The 20,931-nt window shown below is 39.2% G+C and overlaps 1 protein-coding gene across 1 annotated transcript; it reads left to right on the top strand.

Annotated features, from left to right (window-relative positions):
• Nucleotides 1-432: 432 nt before the first annotated feature.
• LOC107737633 (myosin-7-like) lies at nucleotides 433-18,089 on the top strand. Its single transcript, XM_016549204.1, has 43 exons — nucleotides 433-479; nucleotides 702-838; nucleotides 1,248-1,351; nucleotides 1,833-1,976; nucleotides 2,142-2,298; nucleotides 2,449-2,476; nucleotides 2,693-2,789; nucleotides 3,281-3,373; nucleotides 3,461-3,524; nucleotides 3,618-3,716; nucleotides 3,846-3,949; nucleotides 4,065-4,203; nucleotides 4,288-4,406; nucleotides 4,497-4,646; nucleotides 5,385-5,555; nucleotides 5,661-5,840; nucleotides 6,126-6,258; nucleotides 6,347-6,417; nucleotides 6,731-6,818; nucleotides 6,931-7,048; nucleotides 7,783-7,906; nucleotides 8,008-8,144; nucleotides 9,591-9,846; nucleotides 9,960-10,202; nucleotides 10,294-10,470; nucleotides 11,579-11,724; nucleotides 11,834-11,924; nucleotides 12,008-12,397; nucleotides 12,574-12,700; nucleotides 12,886-13,004; nucleotides 13,638-13,834; nucleotides 13,937-14,120; nucleotides 14,211-14,376; nucleotides 14,511-14,635; nucleotides 14,723-14,838; nucleotides 14,918-15,110; nucleotides 15,701-15,904; nucleotides 16,086-16,211; nucleotides 16,344-16,514; nucleotides 16,611-16,715; nucleotides 16,795-16,890; nucleotides 17,066-17,203; nucleotides 17,598-18,089. Exons 2-43 carry the CDS (start codon nucleotides 739-741, stop codon nucleotides 17,607-17,609), a joined length of 5,802 nt encoding a protein of 1,933 aa, XP_016404690.1. The 5' UTR covers nucleotides 433-479; nucleotides 702-738; the 3' UTR covers nucleotides 17,610-18,089.
• Nucleotides 18,090-20,931: the final 2,842 nt, after the last annotated feature.

Here is a 20,931-nt window from a genome sequence, read left to right as displayed (position 1 = left end):
AATACATATATATAATATATATATATATATAAAATTAGATATGCATACAACTTATATGTATTATGCTAATAAAACCACAAATATAAATACTACATTGCCTACGTGTTTTGTTCGATACTGTTACTATCGTAAGTAAACGCGTCTTTTCTTGAGCGTCAATTTAGCGATAATTTAACTTTTGTGGTAATAGAAATATTGTCTGAAAACGCCGTTGTATGCACAAAATTCTCAACAGTGTATAAATCACAACCAACAACAATGTCGTTTAAAAATAACCCCTTACAGTACGGTTCCTCAAACCTGTTTGCCTTTTGTGAAGGCGCAGGGCTGGACCTCAGGACCACACAGCCAATGAGCAACTGAACACACACGGACACATGGGGATATCTGACATATCTCCCCAACTCTGACCTTGAGGGAAACAATAAAAGAGGACCGGGCCACTTCTTTCGAGGCCAACCCGTTTAGACATTACTGAGGTTAGTATTCAAATACATGTGTTTCCACAGCGCTGTTTGGATAGGGCGCCGTGCCTTGCATGTGACGAAACATGTAATTTGAAGAATATATATATATATATTTTTTTTTTACACAAATACTTACCAAGATTGTGGATTAGAGATTTTTTCCTGCACATGCCTATGAAAAACGCAACAACGTGGAGAAAACTTTCTTCTAACAAAGTTTCTACGACGTTACAGGTGTTTGAGCGCAGGTCCGGGACCAGAAGCGTTAATCATGTCCCGCTTTATGGAATTGAGGGATTTTGGAGATGTGGCCACATTTCTGCGTAAAACCAACCTGGAACAACTCGCTGCGCAGTCCCATGCGTTTGATGGTACTGTCATACATCCTGTTTGTGTCCTGTGTGAAAACCAGATATTTTATTGGTGCACAAGCCTATCAAAACATTTAAATAATTGATTTGAAATAATATCCGATTCTGAATGAATGGGTTTCACATTGAAATGAGCATGTATTATGCATGTAAACACTAGAATATTGACAATTCCTAGATATTTTGACATAACACCAGCTATTTTTTTTTTTACATGCAAAGCAATGCAAAATACATTTATATCATATCCTACATAGCGTAATAACAATAATAGTAGGCCTAGTAGTAGTAGTAGTAGTATTTTTATTTGATTTAGTAAGCATAAGAGGAAATTTACCATGATATGTAATGCTATTAGTTACCTGACAGTTAATTTCAGAAGTAACACATACTGTACTTCTGTGTGCAGGGAAGAAACGTGTTTGGATTCCAGATGAGAAAGAAGCCTACATTGAGGTGGAGATCAAAGATACAGATGGAGATAAAGTCATGGTGGAGACCAAAGATGGAATGGTCAGTGAAGCTTCAATTGCTTCAATTATTCTTAATTACTGTTTGTCAAATTTTTCAGTAAGTATATCAGTTATAACAAGATACATTTACTTGAGAAAAAGAAATTGTATAAGACTTGCTTTAAGAGAAAAATCTTGAATCTTTCTTAACTCATGGCAAATATTTTTCTTGTTGTAAGCAAAAATCGAATAATATCTTTGTTCATGCAACAAACAAAACAAATAAAGACAAATCTTGTTATTTTTAACGGTATTTTTTACTATAGAAAAATATAGATTTAAAAAATTTTTATTTTATTGCCATGTACATCAAAAACAATGCTGTGTATTATATTGTATTTAGCAACTCAAAGATAAGTTCTGCAGACTCAAGTGAGGGAAAAAAATGCATATTTTCACTGAAGTAACTACGCTTGATCTAAAATGGAAATCGAAAGCGTATCACAAGGTGGTGATTAAATTCTTTAATCTAATACTGACAGATGTTAACGGTGAAAGAGGAAGACATTCAGCAGATGAATCCCCCGAAGTTTGACATGATTGAAGACATGGCAATGCTTACGCACCTCAACGAGGCCTCTGTTCTTTTCAACCTCAGCCGTCGCTACAGTTTCTGGATGATCTACGTGAGACACCACATTATCATTTACTGCTAAACAGCTGTCTGTGACCAAAAGAGGTTTAAGAATAACTTGAGAGTCAAGTTATCTGTTTCTGTAACACTCTTGATGACTTTTGGATAATTTCAGGTCTGTCTCAGTCTTAATGCGTGTGCTTTTGTATGTCCGCAGACATATTCAGGGCTGTTTTGTGTGACAGTTAACCCGTATAAATTGGTTCCCGTCTATTCTCCTGAAGTGGTTGCAGCATATAAGGGAAAGCGTCGCACAGATGTTCCACCTCACATCTATGCCATAGCAGACAATGCCTACAATGACATGCTAAAAAGTATGTTATGAAACACATTTCACTTATATGTTGCATGTATTTTGATTCAGAATACACTTACTGTAGGTCAAAACATCATTGATCAATTTAATGGCCTTTATTTTTTAACACATACTTTTAAAGTGATCCGAGCTGTTTTTTCCCCTGCAGATCGTGAAAACCAGTCAATGCTTATCACGTAAGTGACCCTCCATTACCCCGTTACATCTCTATTCTACAACTATTAGGTCAAAATGTTCTGAAATCCTTCTTGCTCATTATTTAATCATGAAGCGGTATTAAAAAAAAGGGGTTTTATCGTTTTGAAATGTTTTCTTTTTTTCTTCTTTAATCTTCACTTCTTGAATTTAATATTGTTTCATGTATATTTCACATAAATTTTGTCCATGCCTAGCGGAGAATCCGGTGCTGGCAAAACTGTCAACACGAAACGTGTAATTCAGTATTTTGCCATTATAGCTGCTCTTGGCGATGCAGGGGGCAAAAAAGGAGTAAGGGCAGAAACTTCACTTCTGTCTTTTTGTCATCACCCATCCTTATCCTTTGTTTTTGTTTCCCTACGAGTCTTATTTTTGTTCCTCTACATCTTGTTTTGGGGGATTTTTAATAATGTCTGATTGTTTATCTATTCCTTTTGGATTCACAGACATCCTTTTAACCGATAAGGAGTGACCCTCAGAGTTTTGATACCCTAGTTTTGTATTCCCGTTCCAGTATGTTTTTATAAACCCTTTTTATACCACTCTTTACATTGCCCTTTTCCCTTTTTGCAATGTCTCTCATTATTGTCTCTTGTTTTTAACATTATATGCTCCATTTTCATTCTTTGTCTTTTTGAAGAAACCCTGACATCTATTTTCCCCTCAATCATGACATATAATATTTCATTTTCATTTCCATTAGTTTGTTCTGTCCTACTCATTGAAGTAATTTTGGTGTTGGATTAAAAACTCACACATTTCTCTCTTTTCAATGTAAATAGGGTACATTAGAGGATCAGATCATTGAGGCAAACCCAGCAATGGAAGCGTTCGGCAATGCAAAAACCCTGAGGAATGACAACTCATCCCGCTTTGTGAGTGAACATCATAAGAGGAACACAACATCTCATTTTCTTTCAGTATTGTTCTCCGTCTCACTTCCTTCCCTCTCTTTAACACAGGGCAAATTCATACGAATCCATTTTGGTCCAACAGGGAAACTAGCATCTGCTGACATTGACATCTGTAAGCTGATCTAAAAAATATTCCTGTCTTAATAGATTAAATATACTGTTTTTCCTTCAAACCCTGTTCCGTTTCACGTTCTCTTTTGTTTAGATCTTCTGGAAAAATCCAGAGTGATTTTTCAGCAAGCTGGAGAGAGAAGCTACCACATCTACTACCAGATCCTCTCGCACAGGAAACCAGAACTCCTAGGTATTCAGAGGAATCCCCTACAGCATGACTAAGTTTATACCAAGTATAGAAATCTACATGCCTGCAATCTTACATTCCACAGTGCGCTGTGTGACTTAAAAACCAAACCTCTTCCATCTTCCATCACAGACATGCTGCTGGTGTCATCAAATCCCTATGACTACCACTTCTGCTCGCAGGGAGTTACAACTGTGGACCACCTGGATGATGGAGACGAGCTGCTTGCGACTGATGTAAGTACTTGTATGAAGGAGATCCCTGTAAAGAGATTCTTAGATACGAATTATTCCACATTAAACACTGAATAACCACTCACCTAAAAGGAAACTTGCTTACTGTCCTCTCTAGCATGCAATGGACACCCTTGGCTTCACCCCTGAGGAGAAGTATGGCTGTTACAAGATAGTTGGTGCTATAATGCACTTTGGTAACATGAAGTTCAAAGTGCGGCAGAGAGAGGAGCAAGCAGAGGCGGACGGCACTGAAAGTAAGAGGGATTCTGTCGTAAGCAATGTCAGTGTTTTCGGTTTAGTGTCTTGGTTTGGCTAAGCGCTGTCATTTTTTTACCCAGGTGCAGACAAAGCCTCCTATCTCATGGGGATCAGTTCAGCTGACCTCATAAAGGGACTGCTTCACCCCAGAGTGAAAGTGGGCAATGAGTACATTGTCAGAGGACAGACAGTTGAACAGGTCAGTTTGGTCAGAGTAATGATGAATTGGCTTCACTGCTGTATAATTTCATCTTGCAGTGAGAGTATTTGGGCTTTTGTGTCATAACAGGTGACCTATGCTGTTGGTGCTTTAGCCAAAGCCACATATGACCGCATGTTTAAATGGCTGGTGAGCAGAATCAATAAAACTCTGTACACGGCTCTTCCTCGTCAGTTCTTCATAGGAGTGCTGGACATAGCAGGCTTTGAGATATTTGAAGTAAGTCAGCTGATTACTATCAATCATATTGCTTTGCATCACTCCTTACCACTCTCTGCACATCACATGTGGATCTTAAAGATAGAAAACTAGATTTTCCCATTAATCTTCATTCCCAAAACTTCATTTGATTGTCACGATTTTGATTCTTAAAATCTCAAGATTGATTTTTTTTTTTTTACCAAATGACAATATCTTCTGCACCACTTTTCAGTGATTCACTAAAAAATGACTTTCATAAACTGGTTCTTGCTAGTGAACCAAAAATATGCACTGCAAACAATGTTGTCCAATTAACAAACAAATGACCTGAGTCAGACCTTGTAATGAATCATTTAAAAACACTCATGAACTCTTAATGAATCATTTAAAAACACTCACTCTGACAAACCATTTACTAAATGTGCTCTTTGAATTTGTGGTTACTGAATCAACAAGAAGTTAATATTGCAACTGAAGTACATAGTTTGGGCCCTGTTATTAATTTACCAAAATATTTTTGCAATGTACCAAGTTATAATGTTTCCTGTATAAATTACAGCAATAGCTAAAAGAAAATGTCTCTTACTGTATCTAAGCAAAATAGACATTGCAATTCGTACATACTTCAATGAACTGAATGAAAAACATGAATCAAAGTCAGATCGAATTTCAGGAAATGTGTATTGATGCCCAACCCTATATATTATTCAGTCCTCATTGTACCTTAAACTCTTTCTCTTCTTTTTTCCTAAACAGTTAAACAACTTTGAGCAAATGTGCATCAACTTCACAAATGAGAAACTGCAACAGTTTTTCAACCATCACATGTTCATCCTAGAGCAGGAGGAGTACAAGACAGAGGGCATAGAGTGGACTTTCATAGACTTCGGATTAGACCTGCAGGCCTGCATTGATCTCATTGAGAAGGTTGATATAGAATTATATATAATTCTGTGAAAGAATGTGTATGTCTGTGTAAGATAAGTACACTAAGCTACTCTAGCTGTTACATCCCTCTTGCATTGTTTGCAGCCGTTGGGTATACTCTCTATTCTGGAGGAGGAATGCATGTTCCCTAAAGCCACAGAGAGCAGCTTCAAAGCTAAACTCTACGATAATCACCTTGGCAAGTCTCCCAACTTCCTGAAACCAAGGCCAGACAAAAAACGCAAATATGAGACTTACTTTGAGCTGGTGCACTACGCCGGAGTGGTGAGTGGAAATAACTTCATATTTACACACATATTTCAAGGCTATTTTTACCATAGCATACAATAGAGTCTTTATAAGCCACATAACTGGAGCCAGTGGAATTTGTTAAGCAATTTACAGTATGCATTGCCGCCATAGAATGGCACCATTTAAGTAACAGGGATAGTGTGGACCATGCTGAGGTTAAGTGCCTTGCTCAATGACACAATGGTGATAACTCAAGCCTTGATCACTATAATTCACTTAAAATATAATATTAATTCACATACACATGTATGTTGTCAGGTGCCATATAACATCAATGGATGGCTCGACAAAAACAGAGATCCTCTGAATGAAACAGTGGTGGGAATCTTCCAAAGGACGTCAAACAAGTTAATGGCAAGCCTCTTCGAGAACTTCATCAGCTTAGATTCAGGTGCATATTATTACAACCGATATTCAAGAGTTAATTCCAATGGACCTGATTGTACTGAGGTGTTTAACATATATACTTACAAGTACAGAAGCAAAGCCAGGGAGCAAAGAGAAGAGGAAGAAAGGAGCATCATTTCAAACAGTGTCCCAGCTGCATAAGGTGGGTCAAATGATGTCTAAATGCACCAGAAAAGCCACTTTTCACTTTTTTAAATATCTGCAAATGTTAAAAATATATAGATATTGGAAATGTCTTGGAGAGTGAGCCAGTTAAGACTTGCAGTGATGTTTAGGTAATCTGACCCATGAACATCACTTTAAGTCTGTGCTGGCTCAGCTTTCACCAGCTACAGATTGAAAGATGCAGGTAAGATCTGGCCCAGTAGTTAACATCACTAGTGTAGAAACAGTAAACTGAACATGTTGCATTATGGAGTGTGCCTTGAATGATCTTTCCTTCTCTATCACTCTAGGAGAATCTAAACAAGTTGATGACTAATTTGAGAAGCACTCAGCCTCATTTTGTACGATGTATTATCCCCAATGAGACAAAGAACCCAGGTACAAAACATGCACAGTGCAGAGGATAAAACCATTTGTTGTACAACAAGATCTCCATAAACCTATCGTAAACACATCATCAGTCTTCAGTTTTTGTTCTTGTATCTGATAGGGATGATGGAGCCATTTATGGTTCTGCACCAGCTTCGCTGCAATGGAGTCCTGGAAGGTATCCGCATTTGCAGGAAGGGATTTCCCAACCGCATTCTCTATGCAGAGTTCAAACAGCGGTTAGTTTTTCTTCATGGGTCACATTTGAAATTTCATCAGCACACATGGAACTGGATAATGCTGGAATAGAATTTTACCCATCTATCTATCTTTGATTTTCAATTTGAATGCTACCCAAGTCCCTTTCAAGGAAAGTCTGTTCACTCGGTGGCCATATTTGCAACACCTCCAGGCAGCTATTTTGGGCATCCAAGACCAAGTCCTATCTAAATGAATGAGGGAATCCTGAAATCTCAAAAACTGCTTGCTGAACTCACAATTTCATTACTTATTTCAAATCAGCAACCAAATCTGAAATGAACTACCCCATAAATGTTGTTCCTTATGCTCAAATAGCGTTAAAAAGCATATTTTTTCCCATCTAGACCAGCTAATGCGCATGTGCAGTCATAAACGTGAGTCTCTGGTTTCTATGAGAACCAGAGCTTCTAACAGCCACTGCAGTGACGCAATGACTTTACCACTCAGCCATTGGCTGTTTTATTCAGGAGGCGGAACTATTCCACCATATTGCACGTTGCAGTTTCTCCCATTCATAAGTAATAGGAGTGAAACTTCTTTGTATACTGTATCTACAGTCTTTGATTCTACTACTATTCAAATTCAACTTGCAGTTCTGTATCTTGTTTACTAGCTTAATGAAAAAGTAGCAATTTAAAAGTCAATTCTGAATGGCACATAACCCTATTATGAAGATGAATAAAGATTACATTAAACCTTCATGATTTACCAGTTACCGTATCCTGAACCCTTTGGCCATCCCAGAGGACACATATGTGGACAGCAGGAAAGCTGTAGAAAAGTTGCTTGGGTCTCTGGATATCGACCACACGCAGTACAAGTTTGGCCACAGCAAGGTTGATGAATTTGTCCTCTCTCACTCTCTTCCTACTCAGTATTTTCAGTCCTTCAAAACTCATGCTAGGCTACGCTGACCTGTAAATCTGTGCTCCTTCAGGTTTTCTTTAAGGCGGGACTTCTTGGCCAGCTGGAGGACATGAGGGACGAACGTCTGTCTGAGATCCTCACCTTGCTGCAGGCCTTCTGCAGGGGCAAACTCATGCGGATGGAGCGCAGGAGGATGATGAAAGAGAAGTATGTGCCGTTTGGATGTCCAAATCATGACAATAGTTATAAAGTGTCTAAATAACCGAATGCAAATAGTTGCTATCACTCACTAACTAAAGAAAGTGTCAGTTTGCATATCTCGCTTACTTGAGCCCGTTATAAACACTGTGATAAACTGTTGAGAGTGTGCACAGGCCTGTGAGCCTGCAAATGTATGGGAGGAATGTCCAAAGTGCATGCAGACTATGTTGTGGCGTGTGTCCGGCGTGTGTCTGTATGTTTTGTACGTGTGTGTGCGGTCGCTACAGAAAAAGCCAGTTAAACCCCCTCCACCCCAAATGGCATTTACAAAAGCAGGTGTGGAGGTGGGTCATATATCCCGCAAACAGCGCACATACCAGTTGTTGATGGTTCCTTACCAGAGTCCCCCCTCCAGTCTTTATTATAAATAACGCTCTTTTGTCCAGAAAGGATATGGCTGGGAGCAGGCTGAAAATTGCTGAAATGCCATCCCAGGTGACAGGGTATTAAGTCCTCTTGTTTCTTCAAATGGGTTCAGCTTTAGATAATCAACAACCTCTGCCTGACCTTTGACTGTCCCTGATTGTGTCGCCGCTTCAGCAATGCGGAATTGATTTACTTTTTATGCATTCTCAGTATCACAGTGGGATTACTGATATAGAACACACAAAACAATGGCGTGTGGCAGCCTGGCCCTATTTGGTGCTAGACATACTGAGCTAATTTAGAACAACAAGGGCGGGGAGTGTGAGGTGCAGGGCAGGCTACAAAATGCATGGGGCTTCTTTTGTTCTTGGACAAAAGAGCAAAGTTTGAAAGAGTTTTGAGAAGGTGTAAAAGGCTTCATCTTGATACTCCTCAATTAGGCTTACAATAATATCTTTTGTTGAAACTTTGCAATGTATTCATCTGATGTTTTATGTAATACTTCCTAGACATCTCTGTTAATACCAGCACCAGGGTCAATGACATGATTCGCATTTTGTTCTAGATCTATTAATCTAAAACTCTGTTTAAAACTCTGTTATTTTGATATTTGATGATAAGTCGAAATATCAGAGTATTACAACTGACCTGATATCAGACGGAAAAACAAAATGAATTTAAAAAAAAAACGTATTTTAAAACGATGGGATTCTTTCTGAAGAAAGATTTGTAGTGCAACCAACATGCACAGAGAAAAAAGGTTAAAAGTGAATTAATTAATTAAGAAATATGAATTTTATTTAAAAAAAAAACTTTTTACCTTGAAAAATAATTTTAAAACTTTTTTGGAAAACAATGATTAAGATACACTCCATGCACTTAGATGTAAGGAAAATATTATTATATTATAAGGTGGTTACACCACAAGACATTTTTAAGAGTCGTTTAAAATTTTCTTGGTTGGTTTTGAAACCAACAGTCATATACATTATATAATTAATCCACCATCTCATTATCTTCACTCAGGGAAGCTCTAATGGTCATTCAGTGGAACATCCGTGCTTTTTACGCCGTCAAGAACTGGCCGTGGATGTGTCTGTTCTTCAAGATCAAACCTCTTCTGAGAAGCGCAGCTACAGAGAAGGAGCTGGCTTCACTGAAGGAGGAGTTCCAGAAGCTAAAAGAGGCTCTCGAAAGGTCTGAGGTGAAGAGGAAGGAGTTTGAGGAGAGACAGGTCTCTTTGGTGCAAGAGAAAAACGACCTCTCTTTACAGCTTCAAGCGGTTAGTGTCAGAGTTGATTCATTGAACATAGTTTCTAACATGATGATTTCTTGATGGCTTTGTGATCATATCTTGATGCATCATACATTGAGTCAAATACATTCTAACCCCAGGAGCAGGATAACCTGGCCGATGCTGAGGACCGCTGTAACCTGCTAATCAAGGCTAAGATCCAGATGGAGGGGAAAATTAAGGAGCTGATGGAGAGGCTTGAAGATGAAGAGGAGGTTAATGCCACCATCTTGGCCAAGAAACGCAAACTTGAGGATGAGTGTATTGAACTGAAGAAAGACCTGGATGACCTAGAGATTACTTTGGCCAAGGTGGAGAAGGAAAAACATGCCACTGAGAACAAGGTAACAGACACGTTCATGGATGGGAAAATGTTGTCTGCATTTGATGCTTTAATGAACTGATTAGCAAGAACCTTCTTTTTACTTTTCTCAGGTGAAAAACTTGTTGGAGGAAATGGCTGCATTGGATGAAACCATCCTCAGGCTGACAAAAGAGAAGAAAGCCCTGCAGGATGCTCATCAGCAGGCTCTGGAAGACCTGCAGAATGAGGAAAACAAAGTGAACATGCTGTCCAAGGCCAAGATCAAACTTGAGCAGCAGGTGGATGATGTGAGTATGAAGTGGACTCAGTTAAACCCTACGAGACAAACTTAAAGGGTTAGTTCACCCAAAAATGAAAATTAGCCTGTGTTTTACTCACCCTCGAGCCATCCTAGGTGTATATGACTTTCTTCTTTCAGACAAATCCAGTCGGAGTTATATTAAAAATTGTCCTGGTTATTCCAAGCGTTTATCATTGCAGTGGTGGGTGTTTCTCTTTAACAGTCCAAAACACGTTAAATAAAGCACGCGCATCTGTAATGAAACGGGCCTCACACGGCTCCGGGGCATAAATAAAGGCCTCCTGTAGCGATTACATGCATTTTTGTAAGAAAAATATCCATATTTCAAGTGTAATAAACACTTTTCTCTCACTTCTGCTGACTGCCATACGCGGAAGCTGTTCCGGCGGATGACGTAAGACGTATGCGTCGCGCGCACCTCTGAGATACGCTAGTCTCACGAGTTTGTTTATAGGAGCAAAGGAAGCAAAGTTTCATTACTTTAGAAAAGGAAAACCAGCCTCCTCTTGGCTTATATTGAAATCCTCCGACATTTTTCTTTACAAATCCTCGGTTTGTACTTCTAATTCATGACCGGCGTTTTATTTTGTTCTCTCTCCGCGTTTGTCACTAATCACGCAACGCAGACGTCCTACATCATCCGCCGGAACAGCTTCCGCGTATGACAGCGTTTTTTATTACGTTTGAAATATGGATATTTTTCTTACAAAAACACATGGAATCGCTACAGGAGGCCTTTATTCATGCCCCAGAGCCGTGTGAGGCATGTTTCATTATGGATGCGCACGCTTTATTTAACGTGTTTTGGACTGTTGAACAGAAACAGCCGCACTGCAATGATAGAGCTTAGAAGTGCCAGGACAATTTTTAATATAACTCCGATTGGATTCGTCTGAAAGAAGAAAGTCATATACACCTAGGATGGCTCGAGGGTGAGTAAATAACAGGCTAATTTTCATTTTTGGGTGAACTAACCCTTTAAGAGTCCGTAACAATCCGTAACTCCTTAATCACTGGGCAGATTTACAATTGGAAATAAAATGCTTATTAGAGAACACAACTCAATGTTTATTATTATTTCCTAACTGCAACAGTTAGAGGGATCTTTGGAGCAAGAGAAGAAAGTGCGTATGGATCTGGAGCGAGTGAAGCGGAAGCTTGAGGGAGATCTAAAGATTTCCATTGAGTCATCCATGGATTTAGAGAACAACAAACAACAGCTAGAGGAAAGACTGAAGAAGTGAGATTTTACAGACATTATGCAGTCTTAATGTTGCAAATGGAAGCACTGTGCTATGCTGTATGATCAATTGAGCTCTAATGAAGTCTGTATACGGTCTTTTCTGAAGGAAAGACCTTGAAATGGTTCACATAGGTGCAAAGATTGAAGAGGAGCAAGCCTTGGTTATGCAACTGCAGAAAAAAATTAAAGAATTACAGGTAATTATTTGGCTAATGACCGAAAATCCCGCATTTGCATAACGAGTTATTACTATAACAGTATTATGGTAAACTCTTTACAGACACGTATTGAAGAGCTTGAGGAGGAACTTGAGGCTGAAAGAGCAGCTCGATCAAAGTCAGACAAGCAGCGTGCTGATGTATCAAGGGAACTGGAAGAGTTAAGTGAATGTCTGGAGGAAGCAGGAGGTGCTACCATTGCCCAGATCGAGATGAACAAGAAGCGGGAGGCTGACTTCTTAAAAATGCGGAGAGATCTGGAAGAAGCCTCACTGCATCATGAAACTACTATGGCCATGTTGAGGAGAAAGCATGCAGACACTGTGGCTGAGTTGGGGGAGCAACTGGACAACCTGCAGAGGGTCAAACAGAAGCTGGAGAAGGAAAAGGCAGAAATCAGAATGGAGTCTGAAGATCTGGCATCTAACCTTGAACATCTCTCCAGAGCCAAAGTAAGACATCTCAATGTGCTTTACATGGTTTCTGAGACTCATAATGCCACTGTCTTATCATCCATGGAGCTCATGGTTAAAACATATAGAGTAAACATGAACTGGGTTGAAAAATACTTTATTAACAGTTGTTATATGCCAAATGAGAGAGTTAAAAGAAAGACTATTGTTTGCAGGCCACAACAGAGAAAATGTGCAGGATGTATGAAGACCAGATGAATGAGTCTAAAACCAAGGTGGAGGAACTCCAGAGGCAGCTAATGGATGTCACCTCTCAAAAAGCACGGGCCCAGACAGAGAGTGGTCAGTGTCCTGCACTATGAAACAGAATAAAGATCAGGAGCTAGAAATAAGGAAGGCTCCAATAGAAATTCAGATTTACATTTGTCTTAGAAACAAGTGGCAAAACAGAGCTCAAGTAATGTAAGAAAAAGGCCACTGGCACTTGGTAAAGGCTTTGCTTTCTCTTTTCGGTCTTACGTTAACAGCCGAGGTCAGTCGCAGACTGGAAGAGAGAGAGGTTCTGGTTATGCAACTGCAGCGGACAAAGAGTGCTCTCAGCCAGAGCATGGAAGAGCTGAAGAAACAGCTAGAAGAGGAATGCAAAGTGAGCCAGAATTTTACTACATTGGATGCACTTGTGCCATATCTCTTAGGATCAATCAATTAAAATTTCTAACCACAATTATTCAATGTTTGCTGAAGAAAGACATGAAACATAACAATATTGTGGCAGACAAGAAAAGCATTGGGGGGAAAAGCCTTTAGAAGTTGATATATTTTTGTACACTACTGATGAAATGTTTGGGATCCGCAAGATGGGGGGGTAAGAAATGAATACTTTGATTCTGAAAGGACAGATTAAACTGATTAAAAGTGACACTAACAAAGATTTTACCAATGTTTCTTGAGAACCAAAATCAGCATAAAGAGAATGATTTCTGAAGCATCATGACTGGAATTATGGATGCTGAAAATTCAGTTTTACCATTACAGGAATAAATTACATTTTAAAATATATTTAAATAGAAAACTGTTATTTTAAATTATAATATTATTTTTAAATATTACTGTATTACTGTATCTTTGATCAAATAAATGTGGCTTTAGTGAGCATAAGAGACTTACTTCAGGAATATTAAAAATCTTATTGACCCCAAACTTTTGAACAATAGTGTTAATTATTGCATCTTAATTGCATCATATTTAAAATCATACTGGGTTTGTGTTTATGTACCAGGCAAAGAACAGTTTAGCTCATGCGGTACAGTCATCCAGGCACGATTGTGAGCTTTTGAGAGAGCAGTTTGAGGAGGAGCAGGAGGCCAAATCTGAGTTGCAGCGTGCTCTGTCTAAAGCCAACGCCGAGATCGCACAGTGGAGGACAAAATATGAGACTGATGCCATTCAGAGGACTGATGAGCTAGAGGATGCCAAGTAAGAGATCACTCTGCTGTCAGTCGGTGTAACATTGTGTCTTGTTTACTGAACAAACAGAATTGCTGCTTTATTTTATAAAACTGATTTATCTTCCTTCAGGAAGAAGCTGGTTGCACGGCTCCAAAGTTCTGAGGAGGCAGTGGAAGCCTCCAATGCCAAATGTGCCTCGCTGGACAAGACCAAGCACCGTCTGCAGACTGAGATTGAGGACTTGATGGTTGATTTGGAGCGTTCTAATGCTGTGGCTGTTGCACTGGACAAAAAGCAACGCAATTTTGATAAGGTCAGGATGAAAGTATTTAAATATTTGATTTAACCAGCCATTGTTCATATTTATTTTCTACTAACACATATTTCTTATTACTATGTCCAGGTCCTGTGTGAATGGAGGCAGAAGTTTGAGGAGACACAGGCCGAGCTGGAAAGCTCTCAGAAAGAGTCCCGTAGTCTCAGCACAGAGCTCTTCAAGCTCAAAAACTCCTATGAAGAAGCCCTAGACCAGCTGGAGACAATCAAAAGGGAGAACAAGAACCTGCAGGGTACAAAGACTGTACATAGACTTCAGGAAAGGGCGTATCTGTGAAATAGCATACATTTATAATAAGGAAGGGAGATTCGATTTTGATCCAGAATGATTTTCAAAATGAGCCCAACCAATATGTTTGTTTTGCAGAGGAAATTACTGACTTGACTGATCAAATTAGTCATGGCAACAAGACCATCCATGAGCTTGAACAGATGAAGAAGGTGCTGGACCATGAGAAGAGCGGCATCCAAGCAGCACTGGAGGAGGCTGAGGTGATGAATATTACCTTAGATACCAGACAATGCTCACCTGCGGACATTAATAAGAAGCTAATGTGCCTCTAACTCTGTCCGATTTAGGGCACACTGGAGCATGAGGAAAGTAAGACCATACGCATCCAGCTGGAGCTCAGCCAGACCAGAACTGAAGTTGAAAAGAAACTTGCAGAGAAAGATGAAGAGATTGACAATCTTCGGTAAGGGAGAAAGTCAAGAAAGCATACTATTAAAATTCCAGCATATAATTAAGTCACATTAAACTATTTATCAATGCAGTCGAAACCATCAGCGGACTCTGGACACCATGCAGACCACACTGGATGCAGAGATCAGGGCACGTAATGAGGCAGTCAGGGTTAAGAAAAAGATGGAGGGAGATATGAATGAGATGGAGATCCATCTGAACCATGCAAACAGACAAGCTGTGGAGTCTCAGAAAATGGTGCGCAACCTACAGCTTCAAATCAAGGTGAGACAGAAGGACTGGTTGAATCAATATGCAGGTTAAAAAGATAATCAACTATATGGAAGAACTGAATAATCTTAAAAACTGGAACTGGAAATAATCTTTAGGGATACATAATATAGTGATTAAAGAATGTTTTTTTTTATTATCATTATCCGTTGATATTGAATATTTAATTGTCCATGCTCATTTCCTCTAATTTTACATTTAGATTATTTTTGCTGTCATCTAATATTCATTTAAAGTTCATCAATACCATGAATAATTTAAAAACAAATAAAATTTAATCTTTAGCCGATCTCAAAATGAATGTCCATTTTCATAATGTACATAATAATGTTGTGATGCCTAAGTTCACTTGTAGCATTTAAAATAACTGATTTTATTTTTTAATTATTTAGACAAAATCATATACATTTTAACATTAGACTTAACATGAAAATAATTACCAGCTTATCTGTATCTACCAGTATTTTAATATCAATTCATGCCTATTGATTTGTATTACTCACAATGAAATCGTTATAGAAATAATAATTTCAATTTAGCATGTTAGTGCTCTTTTATCAAGCGCAATTGATTTGTCTTCTCAGGACCTGCAGTTAGAGTTCGACGAGTCTATACATCAGTGTGAGGACCTGAAGGAGCAGGTGACGGTCACAGAAAGAAGAAACACCCTGCTAACTGCAGAGGTGGAGGAGCTGCGTGGAGTGGTGGAGCAAACAGACCGTATGCGTAAAGTCGCTGAGCACGAGCTTCTGGAGTCCACTGAGAGAGTGAACCTGCTGCACGCTCAGGTAAGACTCAATCATTTCAATTCACGTTTATTTGTATAGTGCTTTTCACGATACAAAACGTTGCAAAGCAGCTTTACAGAAAATTAAAGTTTCTTATATTTAGTAGTAGCTAATCAGTGGTGACTATATCATTAATCATTAATGATCACAATCTCACCTGTCAATCCATTGATCTCTACAGAACACGTTAGTGTTGAGCCACAAGAAGAAGTTAGAGAGTGATCTGTCCTCACTGTCTGGCGAGGTGGATGATGCTCTGCAGGAGTGTCGTAATGCTGAAGAGAAGGCGAAGAAGGCCATAACTGATGTGAGTTCCTATACTGGTCCTGGAACAACAATAGTGTGCATTAGTGCCTGCCCACTTTTTCAGCTGCGTTGGTTACAGAAGTATTTTTGCTGTTTGATATTATAGCATTTAACAGAATTTATCCCTCATTAGGCAGCCATGATGGCAGAGGAACTAAAGAAGGAGCAGGACACCAGCAGCCACCTGGAGAGGATGAAGAGGAACATGGAGCAGACCATCAAAGACCTGCAGATACGTCTGGATGAGGCTGAGCAGACTGCGCTGAAGGGGGGAAAGAAACAGATTCAGAAACTGGAAATTCGGGTAAGCAGAAAAATGTCTATTTTAGCTTTGGTCGAGACATGTATATAACATTCTTTATGGATTAACCTGCATCTGTGGGAACATTTCAATCCTCAGGTGCGAGAGCTAGAGGGAGAGCTGGAGTGCGAGCAGAAGAAGAGCGGAGAATTTGAAAAAGGAATAAGAAAATATGAGAGGAGGATTAAAGAGCTCACTTGCCAGGTATTACTCACAGGACACACGTGAAACAATAGGAAAAACTGTCATCTTCAGTGCGTTTAAAAGACTGTTCTGTCTGTAGACAGAGGAGGACAGGAAAGCTCTCCTGAGGATGCAAGACCTGATTGACAAACTACAGGCAAAAGTAAAGAGTTTTAAGAGACAAGCCGAGGATGCAGTACGTACCTCCTGTTCATTTACGTTGTCAACTTTGCAAATTCATTCTTTTTGTATATAATTGGGCCAAAATGGTGTTTGAAAAAAATATATCATGTGACCTGTTAAACAATATGGCATTGTCCATTCTAAGGCACACAGATTTCAGAGCTCTGTGTTTTACTTTGGTATGGCAGGAGGAGCAGGCCAACTGCAATATGTCTCGGTTCAAGAAGATCCAGCATGAGCTGGATGAAGCTGAGGAGAGGGCAGATATAGCCGAATCTCAGGTCAACAAGCTACGTGTGCGCACCCGAGAGACTCCCGTCGTCAAGGTAACACACTCAACTGATCTCAGATACTTAAATAGATCGATCACCCAAAAATGAGATTTCTGTCATCATTTACTCACCCTCTTTCTTCTGTGGAACACAAAAGATGATATTTTGTTTTTCATCCATACAATGAATTTCAAAGGAGTCCAAAACAACACTGGAACCCATTGACCCATTTTCATTGTATTGAGGAAAGAGAGAGAGAGAGAGAGAGAACACTAAGACATTTCAAAATATGCTCTTTTCTATTCCACAGAAAAAGTCATACAGGTTTGGAACAAGGAAAATAAAAATGACAGAATTTTCATTCTTGGGTGAACTCACCCTTTAAGTGTGAATAAACTGAAATAAAAAATAAAAGTGAGTCATAACAAACATACTTTTTTGTTCACAGATCGTGGAGTGAAGACTGACTTAAGCCAGGTGACTTTTAAGAGTCATGTATCGTGTGACAAGTACCTTTCCTTTCTTTTTGGTCTTTGTATAATGCTGCAAGGCACAAAGGTTTTGGAAATGTTTAATGCTTACTGAAGGTCAACGCAAACTGATTTTTCTTGTTGTGATTGAAGCCTTCAAAGATAAAATGCTGATTTTCAAATGTCAAACTGTAGTCTTGAAAAGTTTTTTTTAAGTGTTTGTTCATATGTCCTTCTTGGAAAGGTCTCAGACTGCAGAGCTCATAATTTGCAATGTTTTGGAAAATCACAGTGTCATTACAGTTCAGCTGAAGAGCAGCACGAGGAAACAGCTGCGTGCCTCTCGTACCTTTCTGTAACAGCTGATCTGAAACTGGACTGAGTTTAAGGACCCACAGGGTATTTGAAAAGCTATTTGGACATGATAAATAAACAGCGCCTAAATGGAAATGTTTGCTTGATCATGTCAAGTTGCACAGAAATTCATTTGGAATAAAAATGCTAAGAATGCGTTCTTGTTTTTCTGGTCCAGCACAACCTGTCACCAAATAATGTACCAAACCCGCACTTCTAGTTTTAACAAAGTGGATTAACTGATCACTTTTATGTTCCTTCCAGGAATGAAAACTCAAAAAGTTGAGAGTCACAGTTAGTCTCCTAGAATTTTACATTTTTGATTATGATGATTTCAAATGAAGTAAATGTAAATGATTTTATCTGGCTGGTACGAAAAAAAGTTAATCTTACTAAGGTTTAACTGGTCTCTCCTTTACCAGTTTACACACTGTTGTAATCAGCAGGAATCTGACAAAAGACCAATTAGAGACAATACAAAGTTGTAATTATAATTTAACTTAAAGAGATAGATCCCCCCGAAATGAAAATTCTGTCATTAACTACTCACCCTCTTGTCTTTTCAAACCCGCAAAACCTTTGTTCATCTTTGGAACATTTTTGATGAAATCTGAGAGCTCTCAGACCCTGCATAGAAAGCAATGGAACTGACATGTTCAAGGCCCAGAAAGGTAGTAAGGACATCATTAAAATAGTCCATGTGACATCAGAGGTTCAACCATAATATTATCAAGCTATAATACTTTTTGTGCACAAAGAAAACAAAAATAATTAACTAATTATAAACTTTATTTAGCGATTTCTTCTCTTCCATGCAAGTCTTCAATGCGCATTCACAAGAGTACCATGACGCATGCGTGTGATGCTGCTGACACAGAAGTCTGCGTTCTGATGTAGAACGTCCATCTCTCTTAGTTCATCGGCTGTTGTATATTCTGGTTTGAATAAGTAAGGCTTGGCAAAAAAAAATTCAAATCATCCTCTCTGTCTAAATCTTTAGACATGTTTACAAAGACTTCTTCTTGTAAACAAGGTGTAGCACATCCGGGTTCTACATCAGAACGCCAGCTCTTGTGTCAGCAGCACCACACGCATGGAAGAGAAAAAATTGTTGAATAAAGTCATTATTTTTGTTTTCTTTGTGCACAAAAAGTATTCTTGTAGCTTCAGAAAATTAAGGTTGAACCACTGATGTCAAATGAACTATTTAACGATGTCCTTACTACCTTCCTGGGCCTTGAACGTGAACTGATTTCATCAGTAATATCTTAATTTTGTGTTCCGAAGATGAACGAAGGTCTTACAGGTTTGGAAGACATGAGGGTAAATAATTAATGACAGAATTTTCTTTTTTTTTTGTGAACTATCCCTTTAAAAGGTAAATAATATGAATTTGATGCATAGAGATTATATAAGAAAACAATATTTTTTATAACTAACTTAATATTAATCTATCAGCCAGTTAGTTACACACTAAACTTGCATACATACTAAACCTGATATTTAGTAGGACTAGGTTTTGTTGCTTTCAATGTATCCGTCTTAAACAGATGCAATCTAACAAATGTAATTAATTTAACGTAACAAGTAAAAGTACCTCACCTCAAAAAAATTATAATAATAAAACCCTGCCATTCCGGCCAGAGTCCCTGAGCGATGCCAACTTGACTCAACAAGCAACCTGGTCAGACTGAAGAGAGACGGGGGAAAAAATTAAAATTAAAAAAAAGTGGAAGGGGCTGTTGTTTTTGAATTATGGAGAAAGAACAATTACGGTAATTCATCCAAACTGACAAATTCCGTGACATTCCGCGTCATACAGTAAATTCCATTTATATGACTGGATTGGCGCTTTTCCACTGCATGGTACGGCACGGTACGGCTCGGTACGGTTCACTTTTGGGGGGTTTTCCATTGGGTACAGTACCTGGTACTTTTTTTAGTACCACCTCAGTTGAGGTTCCAAGTGAACCGTACCGTTACCAAAACGTGACGTGTAAACTCTGCTGATCACGGATTGGCCGGAGAGAATCGTCACTACCTGCGTCACTGAACTTGCGACACAAACACAACAGAACCGCTAGATTTAAATCAGCACAGCCAGCGAAGGATCGAACGCAACTGTTTTGAACGAGCGCACCTTTTTTAACAACCAAAAAGTGGCTGTTCCCCCTGTTGAGGAAGAACAGACGTTCCTCTCGTTGATAACAGAGGAGCGGATCCAACAAGAGCTTGGTGGGGTGACGTGGAATGAAAAATTTTTTCAGGAGTCGCGGCAGTAGAGGCAGCGCAACTATAACGACATGTGAATAATCCCGCCCACATTAAAGCGGTACTGAACTGCAGTGGAAACGCAAACCGTGCCGAGCCGAACCGTGCCGTGCCGTACTGAGCCGTACCGAGCCGAGTCGTACCACGCAGTGGAAAAGCGCCAATAGAAAGACTGCGATTCTTACCTTCATGAGGGTAAGAAGCCCAGAGCTGGGCCATTTGCAAGCTGGCTGGGTTTGGGGCTCGAAAGGCTGGATCCGACGACCCATGAGCACTGCTGACGTATCCGCCGAGGAATGGGCTAGAGGCCCCTGGGAAGGCATCACCTGAGAAAGAGAGGGTCAAACGTTTGCTTATGAAGTGACAGAATAAAATGAAGCCGTAAAAAGTCCGTAAGCGCTGTCATTTGATATGATGACATTCCACTCAGGAGAATAGCCTTGGCAAAAGTGGAATGATTAGTCTGTGGTTTTCTTTTGAAATCCAGGAACCGCAAACATGTTCCTATTGCCGGATGGCCTTTTAATTCCCTTCAAAAGAAGAATGTTTACCAAGAGGCACAGAAAGACCACAAACACGAATTGCTTTTGCTTGTAAACAAATGTCATGAATAATTATTACTCATCCTAAATGTTATGTTAACTGTCATTACAATAGCCACCAGATGTGCAGCTTCAAAAGGGGGAA

The sequence above is a fragment of the Sinocyclocheilus rhinocerous genome, unplaced genomic scaffold (genome assembly GCF_001515625.1).
Source record: "Sinocyclocheilus rhinocerous isolate Xijiao unplaced genomic scaffold, SAMN03320098_v1.1 scaffold72, whole genome shotgun sequence".
In the NCBI taxonomy this organism is placed as follows: Eukaryota; Metazoa; Chordata; class Actinopteri; order Cypriniformes; family Cyprinidae; genus Sinocyclocheilus; species Sinocyclocheilus rhinocerous.
The sequence above is the reverse complement of the archived record's forward strand: the minus strand, read 5'-3'. Positions and strand labels throughout refer to the sequence as shown.

Coding starts and splice junctions, on each gene's coding strand:
- LOC107737633 (XM_016549204.1), top strand. CDS start 739: ATGTCCCGCTTTATGGAATTGAGGGATTTTGGAGATGTGGCCACATTT. Junction 1,977..2,141: donor ACAGTTTCTGGATGATCTAC/GTGAGACACCAC, acceptor GTATGTCCGCAG/ACATATTCAGGGCTGTTTTG. Junction 4,407..4,496: donor GAGGACAGACAGTTGAACAG/GTCAGTTTGGTC, acceptor GTGTCATAACAG/GTGACCTATGCTGTTGGTGC.